The sequence below is a fragment of the Podarcis pityusensis genome (genome assembly GCF_964106645.2).
Source record: "Podarcis pityusensis genome assembly, chromosome: 1".
Taxonomy (NCBI): Eukaryota; Metazoa; Chordata; class Lepidosauria; order Squamata; family Lacertidae; genus Podarcis; species Podarcis pityusensis.
The window spans coordinates 130,220,166-130,238,519 of NC_138028.1; the positions used below are offsets into that span (position 1 = coordinate 130,220,166).

At 44.8% G+C, this 18,354-nt stretch overlaps 1 protein-coding gene across 2 annotated transcripts in view; it reads left to right on the forward strand.

Moving 5' to 3' along the window:
- Positions 1-10,380: 10,380 nt before the first annotated feature.
- The window catches only part of ICOS (inducible T cell costimulator), a 74,711-nt gene continuing 66,737 nt past the window's right edge, over positions 10,381-18,354 (forward strand). Inside the window, exons 1-4 of one of the 2 annotated variants that reach the window (XM_081019503.1) lie at positions 10,381-10,739; positions 13,025-13,072; positions 15,492-15,812; positions 17,118-17,263. In XM_081019503.1, the coding sequence (XP_080875629.1) occupies positions 10,682-10,739; positions 13,025-13,072; positions 15,492-15,812; positions 17,118-17,263 (573 nt within the window). In that variant the 5' untranslated portion in view covers positions 10,381-10,681. The remainder of the gene's footprint in view (positions 10,740-13,024; positions 13,073-15,491; positions 15,813-17,117; positions 17,264-18,354) is intronic. The other variant, XM_081019504.1, reaches the window with a different exon arrangement.

Here is an 18,354-nt window from a genome sequence, read left to right on the forward strand (position 1 = left end):
GTGGACCAGAAAGCAAAAAATTATCAGGTTCTAGGCCCCTAGAGGGCACCACAAAACAAGTTCCTGGAGAAAACCACAAACATGTTTTCAAGATTTCTGAGCAGAGACGAGGCACCTTTTACCTTTTCCCCCACTTGCCTTATTTGCATATAGAATGCTGTGGCTAACAGTGATGAAACAGAATATATTCCCCAAACCATGACAGCATCATTGGCTTCCCACATGAAACCTTGACTTTGACATGCTGCGAATAACATCATTGCACCGTGCAAATTGCTGCCAAGATGTGCAGAGCTACGGCTGATACGGCAGGTCTAAGAAACCATCTGGGCCATATCTAAGGTGCAAAGATTCTGTAGCTTAGAACACGAACCTCAGAGACTCAAAAAGGAGGAAAAGATAATACACACTAACCCCCACTGAGTTATTATCTAGCTAGGATTTCAGCCTGAGTGGAGAAGAATCCCAGTTCCACCATCAAAGGCTGATTTAGGGCAGTGCAACCAATCCCCCCCCAAAGGGCACAGGAGCCAAGTCCAGCTAGCTCCCCAAAACCTAGTAAGCGCTGAGCTTTGAGAAGGAGGTGTGAGGGCTCTGGCAGGTCCTAGAGTCCTCTTTCCTCCTTCTCAAAGCCTTGTTAGTGCTTGCGCAGCTTTGGGAAGGAGGTGGAAGGGCTCTGGGACCCTGCCAGAGCCCTCACTCCTCTTTCTCAAAGTCCAGCACCTTGCTTACCCGGGAAGGTGGCACAAGGGCTAGGCGTCAAATGTTGGCCTCACACAGGGCACCATGTTACCAAGGTCCACCCCTGCCTCCTTTCCAGCCTTCGGTGTGTCTCCAGGTCACTTTCCCCCTCTGCCACACTCTCTTATCCATCTCCAGCCTCCTCTCACCTGTTTACTGGTGCATGGCATTTGGTGCTGCTATAGCAGGACTGGGATGTGGGTGGCACTGTGGGTTAAACCACAGAGCCTAGGACTTGCCGATCAGAAGGTCGGCGGTTCAAATTCCTGTGACGGGGTGAGCTCCCGTTGCTCGGTCCCTGCTCCTGCCAACCTAGCAGTTCAAAAGCACGTCAAAGCACAAGTAGATAAATAGGTACCGCTCCAGTGGGAAGGTAAACGGCGTTTCCGTGCGCTGCTCTGGTTTGCCAGAAGCGGCTTAGTCATGCTGGCCACATGACCCGGAAGCTGTACACTGGCTCCCTCGGCCAATAAAGTGAGATGAGCGCCGCAACCCCAGAGTCGGCCACGACTGGACCTAATGGTCAGGGGTCCCTTTACCTTTAACCTTTATAGCAGGACTGATTGGGAAATGACATTTCTCAGCACTTCTGGCGGCTGGGGCTTACTATTATATGGAGTGTGTGGGTGGATAAGTCTTGCCATTCCTAACCCAGCAGAAGCACCAGGTTAGCAGGCAGCAAACTTTCAATAGTAAAAGGCAGCAAGCGTTGCGAAAACACTAGTGCCTGTTTGCTAATTCGGCATCACAAAGTTTTGGCCACCATGCATTCTGACAGCTCTATCTCAGACAAAAACCGAAATCCCCAAATGCAAATAATAGTGGGCTATAACAGAAATCTCTGAGGAGGCTCTTGCCCCAGCTGGGAATGCTCTGAAGAAGCTAGTGACCAATCCACACATTTCCACCTCAAGGAATTTCTGGTGTGTCCAATCCTTAAATCTGTTTCTTTTCGTAGACGCTCCCAGTGCCATTTCACATGTTAGACTGCTTCTCCACAGAAAGCGTTTATGTGCAGGCAACAGTGTGCAGAATGTCATGCATGGTGATGGCAGCTGGGGATGGGAGGTGAATCCTGTTCAGTTCACATTTAAAGGCAAGCCTATCTAATTCAGTTTTACAAAACAGCCTGCAAAACGAAACACAGCCAGGGCCTTTTTTCAGCCGGAACTCACAGGAAACAGGTGTGGAGACCTACTTCTGAGCACCAGCAAGTAGCACGTGAAGAGTTACAGAACCCAGGAAAGGGTCCTAAGTGTGTAGTAGCTTTTAGTAAGAGCTGTTCAACAGTGGAACTGTTTCCCTTGGGAAGTTGTGAACTCTCCTTTCCTTGGAGGTTTTTAAACTGTCATGGATACTTTAGCTGAGATTCCTGGACTTGATGACTCATGGGGTCCCTTCCAACTCTACAATTCTATGATTCTGCGATTCTATTATTCTAATCAACAAGTGTTGATGAAGTTAGGCACACTCCTTTGTTGGGCAAACTCATGGGGATGAACCATGAGTACATCAAAGCATCAAAAGAGCTGGGTATCAGAATGCAAATGAATAAAGGAGGCTTGGGTTTTAGGACTCAACATCAAAAAAACCAAGATCATGGCCACTGGTCCCATCACCTCCTGGCAAATAGAAGGGGAAGAAATGGAGGCAGTAAGAGATTTTACTTTCTTGGCTCCATGATCACTGCAGATGGTGACAGCAGCCACAAAATTAAAAGACGCCTGCTTCTTGGGAGAAAAGCAATGACAAACCTAGACAGCATCTTAAAAAGCAGAGACATCACCTTGCCAACAAAGGTCCGTATAGTTCAAGCTATGGTTTTCCCAGCAGTGATGTATGGAAGTGAGAGCTGGACCATAAAGAAGGCTGATCGCCAAAGAATTGATGCTTTTGAATTATGATGCTGGAGGACACTCTTGAGAGTCCTATGGACTGCAAGGAGATCAAACCTATCCATTCTGAAGGAAATCAGCCCTGAGTGCTCACTGGAAGGACAGATCCTGAAGCTGAAACTCCAATACTTTGGCCACCTCATGAGAAGAGAAGACTCCCTGGAAAAGACCCTGATGTTGGGAAAGTTGGAGGGCACAAGGAGAAGGGGACGACAGAGGATGAGATGGTTGGACAGTGTTCTTCAAGTTACTACCATGAGTTTGACCAAACTGCGGGAGGCAGTGGAAGACAGGAGTGCCTGGCGTGCTCTGGTCCATGGGGTCATGCAAAGTCGGACACGACTAAATGACTAAACAACAACAACAACGGGTTTTAGGAACAGGAGAAGGAGGAGAGACAGGACCAGGAAGTGGAGAAGGAACCTTGCTTGTATGCGCCTGGAAGACTAAGATAGGCAACTGTAGGGATAGGCTGGTACATTTTGGGGTGCTGTGTGCCCCTCCATGGAGGACTAAAGGTTGTACATAAGTGAAAAATAAACCATATATTGTTTACGACACTAGCCTCTGTTGTGCCTAATTTCTCCAAGGGAACACAAACCCTGCGTGAGAGCCTAGAACCGCCCTGGAATTTTGTGACCCCTTGGCAGAGAGTGAGGGTGGCACCCAACCTTTTTAGCACTACATTTTCTGCCTTTTATCTCAAGGAAAGAAATGAATAGGCCATTGCAGAGACCCAGTTTAAAATACTGGTAGTATGATTAACTGGATGATCACACTGCTTTCTGTGAGTATGAGTAAGATCAGGAGAACTAGAGAAGAGCGAGACAAACAATTTGGTCGGAAAATATCTAGCTTTATCTTCTCTGGTCGTTCTGGGAGGTTCTTTTGGACAGGGAAACTAATTCCCTAGTATTATCATCGTTTCTGACCTTCCTATGTATTCTGTTAGGTTTTCAGAACATTCTTGTTCTGGGGTATGCAATTCAAATCCCTCCAACTTCATATATTTTTACCATTAAGAAGTTCCTAAAGCATGCGTTATAATTTTAAGCCAGGGTTTAACTATTAACCGTTTTTGTATTAGTCTCTCTTGCCTCTCTTCTAGTAAACAGGTGCCCCCCCCTTACACAGGCGTTACATTACAGGCCCCCACATGCTTTGGTGAAATTACATAAAGTGGGGAGCACGCTCTAAACACCCTTTGGATACTGGGCAGTTGAATAAATAATATGAATAACTAATAGGTTAGCCCAGGGGTCAGCAAACTTTTTCAGCAGGGGGCTGGTCCGCTATTCCTCAGACCTTGTGGGTGGTCGGACTATATTTTTTGGGGGGAAATGAATGAATTCCTATGTCCAACAAATACCCCAGAGATGCTTTTTAAATAAAAGCACACCCTCTACTCATGTAAAAACACGCTGATTCCCAGACCGTCTGCGGGCCGGACTTAGAAGGCGATTGGGCTGGATCTGGCCCCTGGGCCTTAGTTTGCCTACCCATGGGTTAGCCTGTGCAAGAACAGTGACTTCCCAGTGAGCTTCATGGCTGAGTGGGGAGATGGTGAAGATAGGCTTTCCTGGTCTAAATACAACACTCAGGTCACTAATAATTACATTTACAGTGGTACCTCGGGTTACAGATGCTTCAGGTTACAGACTCCGCTAACCCAGAAATAGTACCTTGGGTTAAGAACTTTGCTTCAGGATGAGAACAGAAATCGGGCTCCGGCGGCACGGCAGCAGCAGGAGGCCCCATTAGCTAAAGTGGTGCTTCAGGTTAAGAACAGTTTCAGGTTAAGAATGGACCTCCGGAATGAATTAATACTTAACCCGAAGTACCGCTGTATATCACTCCTTTTGTTTAAGGAACGTGAGGCGACACAATGCTTTCAGACTTTCCAAGTGTCCCTATTTTCCAGAGACAGACTCAGATTTAAAGAAGCCATCCCAGTTTCGGATTTGATCCCGGAATGTCCCGCTTTTCCTTAGGACACCCCTATTTTTATCAGAGAAATGTTGGAAGGTATGAAGTTATGCAACCCCCAAGCCAAGGAGATAAATAACTATACAGCCTTTAGAATACATTTGAAGGCAGCCCTATAGAGGGAGGTTGTTCAATGTTTACTGTTTTATTATGTCTTTATATAGGTTGGAAGACTACCAGGGTGGTTGGGGCAGCTCAGTTAGATGGACGTGGTATAAATATTATTAGGATGGAATAGGATGTCCTTATTTTTACAGGAGAAATGTTGGGATATATGTACTTTCCCTCTCCCATTTTATCCTCACAATGACCTATGGTGCAGTTTAGACTGAGAGATAATGTCTAGCTCAGTGTCACTGCAGAGCAGAGAGGGACTGTGAACCCTGGTCTCCAAGTCTAAAAAAATGTAACTATTACATCAGACTGGCATCACAGCTCTTCTTTCTTTCTTTCTTTCTTTCTTTCTTTCTTTCTTTCTTTCTTTCTTTCTTTCTTTCTTTCTTTCTTTCCCGCTCAAGCACAAGGCCTCAGGATACATATCACCTTGAGACTTCATCGCTTCCAGCCCACAAACAAGTACTTTTAGAACAGGGGCTGTGAAACAGGCAGAAAACACTATTTTTAGCTTCACGGGAAGAAGTAATTTCCGACATTACCCGAGCGAAGGAGCACAGAGCCAAATCGTTTCCTCAAAGGAAAGCACCTGATCGCTCCTTCAGAGGAGCATTTTATCTGGCACGGTGCCAGGGTGAAACCCTGATTGCTTCCATTAGCCTCGTGATGGAGAGATCATTACCAAGCGAGCTCCACAGGGCCTGAAGAAAAATGGAAGTTGTTGCCAAAAAAAAAAAAAAAAAGGAGAGGGGAATGTCAGAACGAGGAAAGGAAACAAGCTACCTTAATGAAGAACTCCAATTTCAGGTTGAAATCGCTGACTGATTGCAACTTGTGTTTTGTGTTTGTATGTAAAAAGGGGCTTGGGAGGAAAGCAATGACAAACCTAGACAGCATCTTAAAAAGCAGAGACATCACCTTGCCAACAAAGGTCCGTATGGTTAAAGCTATGGTTTTCCCAGTAGTGATGTATGGAAGTGAGAGCTGGACCATAAAGAAGGCTGATCGCTGAAGAATTGATGCTTTTGAATTCTGGTGCTAGAGGAGACTCTTGAGAGTCCCATGGACTGCAAGAAGATCAAACCGATCCTTTCTGAAGGAAATCAGCCCTGAGTGCTCACTGGAAGGACAGATCCTGAAGCTGAGACTCCAATACTTTGGCCACCTCATGAGAAGAGAAGACTACCTGGAAAAGACCCTAATGTTGGGAAAGATGGAGGGCACAAGGAGAAGGGGACAACAGAGGACGAGATGGTTGGACAGTGTTCTCAAAGCTACCAGCATGAGTTTGACCAAACTGTGGGAGGCAGTGGAAGATAGGAGTGCCTGGCGTGCTCTGGTCCATGGGGTCACAAAGAGTCGGACACAACTAAACGACTAAGCAACAACAACAATGTGAAAAGGGGAAGGGAAGATGAAGGGGACTTGAAGCCAAAACACAGCAGAAGCCTTTCTTCTCGGTCGTAAACTATATTGGAGACATCACTCCATTGAAGGTGCATGTCGATACTGGAGCATGAGCAACAGAGGGGTGAGTTGAATTTAGGTCCACTAAATTTAGGACAGGAGCAGGCCAAACCTAAGCCGTTTTGCTGCCTGGAGTGAAAGCCAAGATGGCAGCCGTCGACTATTCTATGGGTAAAAGTTGACTGGGCAGGCAGATGAGTCTTACTGCTAGACAGGAAACCACCCTTGATTTTTTCTGGAGGGCTGGCTGTTTTAGGAGGTGCAGGGGAGACCTAGTGACACGCACAGCTGTCTCTTCCAGTCCCTCAGCACCACTCCCTAAACTTCTGCATCTGCCATCTGCATCTGTCTCATTTTTTTGTTTACAGATTTAGGGCACAGGTGCTAAGCCAAGGGGTTGCCTTCCAGCCTCCTTCCTAAAGCCTAGTAAGCACCTCAAGAAGAAGGTGTGAAGGCTCTTACAGGGTCCCAGAGTCCTCCCGTCTCCTCAAACCCTAGTTGGTACCTGTCCAGCTTTGGGAAGCAGACAGGAGGACTCCAGGACCCTGTCAGAGCCCTCGCTTTTGTTGTTGTTTAGTCGTGTCTGACTCTTCATGACCCCCTGGACCAGAGCACTCCAGGCACTCCTGTCTTCCACTGCCTCCCGCAGTTTGGTCAAACTCATGCTGGTAGCTTCGAGAACACTGTCCAACCATCTCGTCCTCTGTCGTCTCCTTCTCCTTGTGCCCTCCATCTTTCCCAACATCAGGGTCTTTTCCAGGGCGTCTTCTCTTCTCATGAGGTGGCCAAAGTATTGGAGCCTCAGCTTCAGGATTTGTCCTTCCAGTGAGCACTCAGGGCTGATTTCCTTAAGAATGGAGAAGTTTGATCTTCTTGCAGTCCATGGGACTCTCAAGAGTCTCCTCCAGCACCATAATTCAAAAGCATCAATTCTTCGGCGATCAGCCTTCTTTATGGTCCAGCTCTCACTTCCATACATCACTAACTGGGAAAACCATAGCTTTTACTATACGGACCTTGAGACCTTTGAGTAGCCCTCACTACTCCTTCTCAAAGCCCTGCGTCTCATTTACTTTGCTGCTTTGTAACCGTAGCAATGCTCTCCTCCGGAGGCTGAAGCAGAAAAATTGTAGGCAAGATGGAAATAAAAGAATGCACACATTTCTTTATAGTCCTAATTGCAGAAGATCATGGATGAGTATGGAAATGACCGTGTGGAACCTTATGAGGACAACTGTCGACAAATGTAGTCAGAGAGGCCTGTCTGAAACCAACAGAGAAAATAGTCATCTCCTTTCAGAAATGAGGCTGTCAGCGTGCATGTTATTGGATTGTTCAAGCTCATCTCCAGGGAAATTACTTGAGAGCGCGATGAAGAGGTCACTGATAAGGGCGCTCGGGGGGGAGATGGCAACAGACAACCTGTGGTTAGAAAATCCTGCATTCAAACAGATCGTTCCAGTCTGAATTATAGCTTCGAGTTTTCAAAAAAATAGACATTAAGGCTAGAAAAGAAAGAACTGCCATGTAATTCACAGTCATCAGCCTTCTTCAAGCATTCATACCCAGCATAGAGGACATAAGGAGAGCTTTCCTGGATCAGGCGAAAGCCGCATCTAAGTCCTACAACTACTTCTTACAGAGGAGACCCAGATGTGAGCAGGACCTGAATGCAACAGTGCTCACCTCACTTGTCATTCCCAGTGATACAGTTCCTCAGAATTCCACCAGGGGGCTGGAGCCTCTCTCTGATTGGCTACCAAGACAGCTAGTCATAGGGGGGTGGAGCCGGAGGAGAATAAAAGGAGCCGTTTCTGAGAGAGTGTTCAGATAGGGTTTAGTTTGAGAGGGAGATAGGGTGATGGTTTAAGAGAGAGAGTGTTGGTTCTGGGCTGAAATGTCCGCTTGGAAGAAAATATCTACAACTAGGGAAAGGAGACTCTGAGCTTTGATTGAAGGACTGGGAGAGTATTTATTCAGACAGGAGTTAACTGGGAGGCAGAGTTTGAGCAACATGATTTGAAGGTGTGGGACACAGTCTACTTGGGTCTCATTCTCCTTCATATGTCATTTTGCTTTTCTTTTGTTCTTACCTCCACTACAAGCTTGTTTGATGTATGACAATATTGGCTGAAAAGTGTAATAATATAGCATGAATATTATTATTTTTTAAAGGAGTTCCATTCAACCCAGTTGAGCTCACCTCAGCGAAAAGTAATTGCTGTGTGTGAGAGATTTTCATGGGGATTTCAGCTGCAGAGGTAAAGATTAAAATATCTCCACCCATCTTATTGCAGTCCTGATGGAAATTGCCACAAACACAAGGGACTGAAAGAGTTTGAGGACGGGAAATGTATGAAGAAATTGTAGGCTTGTGAAGTAACAGAGTAGCAGGTGTGAGTGTGCATATTCAAGCAAAAGAAGAGATGACGGACAAAGGAGATTAGTAGGATCTACACATTTGTAGACCGAATGAAGGAGCATTGAAATGAACACACTAAAAAGCAAGCAAGCAAGAGGAAAATGGGTGGGGAGGACAGGAAGGAAGAAAGAAGGGAGAAGTAGATAAAGGAGAGCAGTAGAATGAAGAGGAGTCTTCTCTAGGCTAAACATACCCAACTCCCTCAACCATTCCTCGTAAGGCTTTGTTTCCAGACCCTTGATCATATTGGTTGTCCTCCTTTGCACATGTTCCTGCTTGTCAATGTCCTTCTTAAACTGTGAGGCTCAGAACTGGACATAATACACCAGAGGGCATCTGACCAAGGCAGAAAAGAGTGATAATATGACTTCCCTTGATCAAATCAGCATACTTTTTTCTGATGCTGCTTCTGCAACACAGTGTTGACTTGTGTTAAGCTTGTGATCTACTAAGACCCCTGGATTCTTTCCACATGTGCTGCTGTCAAGCCAGGTGTCTCCCAACCTATTTTAACCTACCTCACAAGGTTGTTGTGGAGCTTGTAAACCACCTTGAGCTCCAGGGACAAAAATTTGGGATAGAAATGCAATAAATAAACAAATGATAAATAATATCTGTGCACCAACGTTTTCCCCTGTTGAAATTCATTTTATTAGTTTTGGTCCAGTTCTCCAAACTGTTAAGATAATCTTGAATCCTGATTCTGTCTTCTGAGGTGTTACCCCTCCCACTTTGGTGTCATATGGCAATTTGATGACCATCTCCTCTATTATTTTATCAAAGGTAAAGGTACCCCTGACCGTTAGGTCCAGTCGCGGATGACTCTGGGGTGGCACACTCATCTCACTCTATAGGCTGAGGGAGCCGGCATTTGTCTGCAGACAGCTTCCAGGTCATGTGGCCAGCATGACTAGGCCGCTTCTGGCGAACCAGAGCAGCACACAGAAACACCGTTTACCTTCCCGCCAGAGCAGTACCTATTTATCTACTTGCACTTTGACGTGCTTTGGAACTGCTAGGTGGGCAGGAGCTGGGACCGAACAACGGGAGCTCACCCCGTTGCGGGGATTCAAACCGCCGACCTTCTGATCAGCAAGCCCTAGGCTCTGTGGTTTAGACCACAGCGCCACCCGCGTCCCCCTATTCTTTTATCAAAGTAATTGATAAATATGTTGAGCAACACCAGGCCCAGAGCAGAAACCAGTGGTCCCTTTTTTGAGAATGATCAGGAATGATTGGTGAGCACTCTGGGTTCAGTCAGTCAACTGGCTGTGAATCCACCTAATAATAACATCATCTAGTCAATATTTTACCAGCTTCTCCTCAAGAAGATCATGGGAGACATTGTCGAAAGCCTTCCTGAACAGAAATACACTACATCTACAGCATTCACCCGATCCACCAAGCTTGTAGCTCTATCAAAAGAAAGAAATGAGATTCATTTTGCATGACGTCTTTTTGAGAAACCCAAGCTAGCTCTTAGTAAAACCAGCATCCTTTTCTAAGTGCTTATAGACCCACTGTTTAATTATCTGTTCTAGGATCTCTCCTGGTATTGATGTCAGGATGACTGGTCAGTAGTTGCCTGGGTCCTCTTCATTTCCTTTTTTGGGGAAAAAAGGTTCCCTTCTCCGGCCATTCTAAGACTTTATTTTCCATACACAGGGTCAGGGTCAGGTTATCCAGAGGACTACAGCACTAAGGCAAAGATTTGCATCGTAAATGCTGTCATCATCATGATATATATTCATTTTTAGATCGGCATAAGCTGATAATTGTAAGCTCAGTGTTCTTACCAAGAAATGAACTGGGGAAACCACCACAGATCTTGGATGGATAATGAAGACCTTCTGTGGTGACGTGTCGAAGGTGTGGGATCTAATGAAAAGGTGGTGAGATATTTTGGCAAATGCAAGATGACTTCTAGACGGTGAAGTTGCCTCCCTCTAACCACTGAAGATTTCAAAGGGAATGGAGCCCTAATTGTTCTAAAGGTTCAACCTCTTCCCCTCAAAACAGAACAAAAGAGAAGCGTCAGTGTCTCTCTTCAAGAAGCATGAAGCTATATATTGTGACTATCTGCCTTTTTTGCTTCTGCTTTGAGCCTCTTCATGGTAAGTGATCTCCACAGTCTCCCGGCAGCCATTTACTGATCAATTTACTAGTGGAAGGTTGTGTGGGGAAGAGGTAGAAGAGGAACACTGGTCAGAAAGCCTTGGTGGATAAAAGGCACCTTAACTTTCACGGTGAACGTTCCTGCAGTCTTTTAAATGTCTCTGTGGGAAGTGGGGAGTTATTGTTTTGTCGTTTTGGTTTAATTATTTACTTGTGTTTTATTTTGTATTTTATTCTGTGAGCTTCCTGGAGATCTCTTGATGAAGGGCTGTATATAAATTTAAATTAAAAATAATAAAAACAACAACTTTTTACATGGAAATACGTTAGTTTTGAACTGAACCACTGCTTAAATTCAAAGGATGGGTGGATCTCTGCCAACATCAGTTGGTGCTTACTGTGGTTTTTGAGGCAAAAAAGTAATGTATTTCCCCCCCTCCCTTTTTCATATACAAAGAAAACTAACCTTTATCTGTTTATGTACCACATATTGCTAAACCTATCATTCAACAATGCTTGAAAAACCAACCATAGTTTTAAAAAAGCAGCGGTAGTCAAATATTTCATTATCTAATTAGTGATTCTGGAAATTTGGCTGTCTAGAAGTCAAGTCGAGCAGATTTTTTTGTCTTACTAAATAAGTCCTTTTTTTGAAGATGTAGCTAGACACCTTCCAGACAAATACAGCTTTTTTGGGTTTCCAGTTGTGGCATAGCTCCCCATCCCTTATGACCTTTCCAATATGTCGGTTCTTTTGTTAAGTAAGTGTGATGTGTGCACATGGTTAGCGTGGTTCTCTCTGATTTTTGCAATAAGTTCTCCTGTGAAAAGTTGCTTTTCAGTAGGTATCCATTGCTTGTTCAATACATTTCAAATTAATAAAAACACAGTGACTCCTTCCCACTTACTTCAGAACATATCTGTTGTTGCTTACCTTTCGTGCTTGGAACCTAGATATTTGAAAGACCTCCTTCTACTTTAGGAGCCTATCCAAATGTTATATTTCTCAGAGTTCCCTCTCAGGTCCACTGCCTCTGAGGTGGGGCATGTTAGACTGCAGAAAGGGTCTTCTCAGGTCACCATGAAATGTCTCCTCAAGGGAGACCCACCTGGTACCAAACTTGGTGCCTTTTCAGGTCAGGCTTTCCAGCATGTCATTTGAGCTGGTTTTAAATTTCTCACTCTTCTTCTCTCTTTGCTGTCTTAAATCCCACTATCAAATTTTATGTCTTCTTATTAATATTGTGAGCTCTGCTGGGAGCTGGTTTCAACTGAAGGGTGGCATGATTGCATTTTAAACAAAGAAATAAACAAATACATTAGGAGTTCATGTGCCCAACTAAGCAACTTTGGTCACTGAATTTTGGGACATCAGACAGAGCTCTTTCTCACTGCCCAACCCACCACACACTCTTAAATATCAATATTTTATTAATCTTTTAAGGAGACAAAAACAACAAGAGAACAGAAATAGAGTTGCCATATTTTGAAGTGCAAAACTTTTCACATTTGCCAACTTTTACTTTTAACTATGGATCACTATGACGACTCTACCCATGAAAAAGAGGACATGTCCTGGAAAAAGAGGACGAATGGCAACCCTGCAAATTGTCCATAAACCTAGCCCTTATATAGAGCAAGGCACCTGAGAACAGCAGAAGGGAGACTCAGTGGAGGACAAAGGGCTTGTGTGAATAGTACATCCTCTGGGATTCTGTTTCCCTCTTGGCTGCCAAATAGCTCAGTCAGTTGAGCATGAGACTCACAATCTCAGTGTTGTGAGTTTGAGACCCACGTTGGACAATGAGATTCCTGCTACTTATTAATGCTACTTATTAACACACAAGGGACGCGGGTGGCGCTGTGGGTAAAACCTCAGTGCCTAGGGCTTGCCGATCGCATGGTTGGCGGTTCAAATCCCCGCGGCGGGGTGAGCGCCCATCTTCGGTCCCAGCTCCTGCCCACCTAGCAGTTCGAAAGCACTCTTAAGTGCAAGTAGATAAATAGGTACCGCTTTATAGCAGGAAGGTAAACGGCGTTTCCGTGTGCTGCACTGGTGCCGGCTCGCCAGAGCAGCTTCGTCACGCTGGCCACGTGACCCAGAAGTGTCTCCGGACAGCGCTGGCCCCCGGCCTCTTAAGTGAGATGGGCGCACAACCCTAGAGTTGGACACGACTGGCCCGTACGGGCAGGGGTACCTTTACCTTTACCTTATTAACACACAATGTTTGCAGAATGAGAAATGTTTTCCATGGGTGAAAAAAAAACACTGTTTTGTTTTTAGGTGGTGACTCCTGTTCATCATTTGCATCCAGCAGAGCATCGCTGAAAGGTACATACTTTTTTTTTTAGGGATGCTTGGATGAAATCAATCTAGCATGCCAAACTTTATTTCTGTTTTTACTGTTGCGGATCTAGAGATATGATACAAAAATTTAGAGGAAAGAAATGATGTCTACAATCCTGTATCACGTTAGGCTGTTTAAATCTCATGCAAAGTAAATGGGATTAAAGCAGCCTGTGTATGGGATTGGAGCAAAGGATAACAATCCAGTATGCATGTACAGTGGTACCGCAGCTTACATACGCTTCAGGTTACAGACTCTGCTAACCCAGAAATAGTGCTTCAGGTTAAGAACTTTGCTTCAGGATAAGAACAGAAATCATGCTCCGGTGGCGTGGCGGCAGCAGGAGGCCCCATTAGCTAAAGTGATGCTTCAGGTTAAGAACAGTTTCAGGTTAAGAACGGACCTCCGGAACGAATTAAGTACTTAACCTGAGGTACCACTGTATACTTAAGCACCACTGAAATCAACAAAGATTAAGCAGGCCCGATTCTGAACTGGATTGCACTTCACATGATTTAAGAAGATTCATAACCATGGACAAGGATCTGACCAAGTCAGTTTTAAACTTTGAAATATCATCCAGAAGATCTGTTCAGAATAAACTATTTTGGCTGGTATTTCATCACATTTATAAACTGCAAGTTTGCAGCCTTCAGACTGGGTCATCAAATGATGGAGCTCAGTCCCTGGCAAGGGCACAGAAGAGCAGAAAACTGAGAGTGAAAGACTTAGAAGAACTTTAAAACTTTCTAAGGCAAACGAATGGGACGCGGGTGGCGCTGTGGGTTAAACCACAGAGCCTAGGACTTGCTGATCAGAAGGTCGGCGGTTCGAATCCCCGTGATGGGGTGAGCTCCCGTTGCTCGGTCCCAGCTCCTGCCAACCTAGCAGTTCGAAAGCACGTCAAAGTGCAAGTAGATAAATAGGTACCGCTCCGGCGGGAAGGTAAACGGCGTTTCCGTGCGCTGCTGTGGTTTGCCAGAAGCGGCTTAGTCATGCTGGCCACATGACCCAGAAGCTGTACGCCAGCTCCCTCGGCCAGTAAAGCGAGATGAGCACTGCAACCCCAGAGTCGGCCATGACTGGACCTAATGGTCAGGGGTCCCTTTACCTTTACCTTTTTAAGGCAAACAAATGCTTGCTAAAATTAAACTATACAGGGGTGGCCAACTCCCAAGAGACTGTGAACTACTGGCAGTGACCTACCCCCTTTTTGGGGGTTCAGGGCAAAGTTACTGAACTTTTTTTAGGGAGCAAGAAAGGAGGAAAGCCCCATTTTTGGGGAGATCAAGGCTAAGCCCTTGGGAGGGAGAAAGGGGAAGAACCACTCACAGATTGCTGAGGAAACTCCATCTACTGAGTAAACTCCATCTTCCATTCTGCAGAACAATGGAGGGCGGGGCGAAGGGGCGGGGGCAAATTCTATTTTACCAACGCTAAGGAAAGGGACCCAGCGATCTACCAAAACCTCCCAGGGATCTACCAGTAGATCGCGATCAACCTGTTGGATATCCCTGAACTATACAAATACGAACATCATCATCATCATCATCATGATTAATAATAATTTCATTTACATGCTGCCCTTTATCAAAAGATCGCAGGGTGATGTACAACATTAAAAACATATTTCATGGAGCAAAATAATAAAACAACAATGAAATCAAAGGATGGTAATAGATAGCATAATAATAAAAATTGCCATTAAAATTCAAACGACTTTTTGCTTACGCAAACCAGTTGAGCAGTTTGGGAAGATTTCACTGGAAATTCTTGGCAGAGATAGTCAAGATCAGGGGTCAGCAACCTTTTTCAGCAGGGGGCCAGTCTACTGTCCCTCAGACCTTGTGGGGGGGCGGACTATATTTTTTTTGGGGGGGGGGAAATGAACGAATTCCTATGCTCCACAAATAACCCAGAGATGCATTTTAAATAAAAGGACACATTCTACTCATGTAAAAACACGCTGATTCCCGGACCGTCCATAGGCCGGATTGAGAAGGCGATTGGGCCGGATCCGGCCCACGGGCCTTAGGTTGCCTACCCGTGGCCAAGATGGTTGCCTCCAGATGTTGTGGACTACAACTCTCATCATCCCTGGTCATCCTAGTTGGGGCTTATGGGAGTTGTAGTCCATCTTATTGGGTATCCTGGCCGTAGGTGGGCATAGATGTTCCTGCTGCTTATGGTAGCTCATGATGCACATGCTATAAGACCAGAGAAAACATCAGGGATGGGGTGTCTAGAAAGAGCATAACTCCCCTCTTTATCGTTCCTCTCTTCCTCAAATGTTCTTCTTTTTAATAAAATAAAATAAAATAGAAGAACAGATGCTTGTACTTCCAATGGGATTTTTCTTTTATATGCTTATTGTGAACAATTTCATTCTCTCTCCACTTCCAGGGAATCTTACTGCCTCCAGTGATGAATTTCCGAGAGAAAACTTCACATTTGACTGCCCTTTGCCACATAGTGCTGACATCTTCCATATAAAACTGTTCAGAGGGCAGCACAAAGAAAAAGTCTGTGATCTCTACATAGAAAAAGGGAAACCACGCATTAAAGGGAGTGACATTTGTAATCCAGTGCATTCCGGTGATAAAGTGTCATTTGTTCTCAGAGATTTGAAAAGCAAACATAGTGATACCTATATCAGCTGCCTAGAAATCTATGCTCCTGTCCCTCATTGCTGTGAAACAATTGAAAAACATCTATATATCCAAGGTCAGTAGACTGCTTTATCTTTGTTGTCTAAGTGAAAAAATGAGAGTCCTGCTAGTCATTCATCTGTGATAACAGATACACCTTATGTTGTTGTTTAGTTGTTTAGTCGTGTCCGACTCTTCGTGACCCCCTGGACCAGAGCACGCCAGGCACTCCTGTCTTCCACTGCCTCCTGCAGTTTGGTGAAACTCATGCTGGTAGCTTCGAGAACACTGTCCAACCATCTCGTCCTCTGTCATCCCCTTCTCCTTGTGCCCTCCATCTTTCCCAACATCAGGGTCTTTTCCAGGAAGTCTTCTCTTCTCATGAGGTGGCCAAAGTATTGGAGCCTCAGCTTCAGGATCTGTCCTTCTAGTGAGCACTCAGGGCTGATTTCCTTCAGAATGGATAGGTTTGATTTTCTTGCAGTCCATGGGACTCTCAAGAGTCTCCTCCAGCACCATAATTCAAAAGCATCAATTCTTCAGCGATCAGCCTTCTTTATGGTCCAGCTCTCACTCCCATACATCACACTACTGGGAAAACCATAGCTTTAACTATACAGACCTTTGTTGGCAAGGTGATGTCTCTGCTTTTTAAGATGCCTAAAGTCTAGAAAGTTAAATCACCCTTCCAGTATAGAAGGATTTCTATACTGCATTTTTTAAAAGTGATATATGAGGTGGATAATTTGTCTCTTGGCTTATTAATATGTTTTTTGGGGGGGCAGTGTGGCATTATGATGGTAAACCTACAATTCGAATTTACCAGTCAGATCTACTGTGTTGGGAGGAAAACTGCCACATTTCCCCCGAGGTTCATGAGTCTAGAATGGTGGCCAGTTCTACAGCTTTCTCTGTGCCCCCCCTTCCCTCCATCTGTGACTGTGGCCTTACCCTCATGAGGGATAGGTGTGGCTGGTAGAGATGGAGTAAAAATTCGATTCAGTTTGCATTTAAAGGCGAATTGATTGAATTCACACTTCCCAAAACCATACTCCAACCAAATTCCAAGCCATCGCTTGAAATTTGCACGTTAGTCGAAACTGACCAGGAGAAATTTAGTATGCATTTAGTAAGGCTGTTGGATTTTCATGAGGATTTTTAAACTAAAGAACTGAGTTTAAGATTGGAGAAATCATAAAATGAAATGGCAGATCCTTCCATCCCTGGTCACTAGGGCTAAGGAAGACTGGCAAAGAAAGAAGGAAAGAAAGAAAGAAAGAAAGAAAGAAAGAAAGAAAGAAAGAAAGAAATGTACAGACAATAGTGATTGATCTTAGGCCTGAAGATCTAATAAAAACTATTTATTTATATTTTTTTTCAGAAGATGCAGAAGATTCAAAAGTTTCAGAAGATTCAGAAGTTTCCTGCTTGTTCTCAGAATCTGCATCATGGATACTCATCGGGCTCACTGTTTTTTCCGTTGTTGCCTGCATCTTCTGTTTCACAGCATGCTGCCTGAGAAATGTGGTAAGTGTTCTGAACAGCCTTCTTCAAAGGCTCCTAACCTGTCCCTGCGAGATGGAGCGACATTTGGGCTTTCGTTTGCGAGATGCAGAGTCAGTAACACCCTCGCACACCTACGGAGTCAGCACGTCAAATGGAAACTGCTTTGATGAACAAATTTGAGCCATTTATTTACGACCGGAATTCAGTCACCGGTGACAGCAGTTTACTTTCAATTTCTCTAAGACAGAGCTGCTTATCGATTTAAAGACCTGGAGCTTGAGGAAAGGGAGGGGGGGGGAACTTTGTGAACATCAGCAAAAACGACCCGAGGAAGCAATCCCCCTTATTGCTTCCTTCCAAAGGAGAAACAAATAACTGGTGTGCCTTGGCCAGCTCTGAAGTCATTTGAGCGGTCTTGGTGAAAAGACAGTGAATTTAGTTTATTTCTTCTTTCACTCAATCTGGCAAAGTGCCTCAAAGTCCATTTTGGATTCTTCCTGTTTGAAAGTAGGCCTCAGGGCCAGGTTACATCTTGTTTTTCCTTCATAAGGAGACATAATAATAATAATAATAATAATAATAATAATAATAATAATAATAATAAATTTTATTTATATCCCGCCCTCCCCAGCCGAAGCCAGGCTCAGGGCAGCTAACAACAATAAAATAGTACAACATTCTAAAATCATTCATTATAAAATTAATTCAAATCAAATTGAGGGCAACCATTGGGCTAGAGATTCTGTGGATATTGACAAAGGAGGGAGTCAGGCTGTGCCCTGACCAAAGGCCTGGTGGAACAACTCTGTCTTGCAGGGCCTGCGGAAAGATGTCAAGTCCCGCAGGGCCCTAGTCTCTTGTAACAGAGCGTTCCACCAGATCGGAGCCACAGCCGAAAAAGCCCTGGCTCTGGTTGAGGCCAGCCTAACCTCTCTTTGGCCTGGGACCTTCAAGATGTTTTTGTTTGAAGACCGTAAGGTCCTCTGTGGGACTTACCAGGAGAGGCGGTCCCGTAGGCACGAGGGTCCTAGGCTGTATAGGGCTTTAAAGGTTAAAACCAGCACCTTAAACCTGATCCTGTACTCCACCGGGAGCCAGTGCAGCTGGTATAG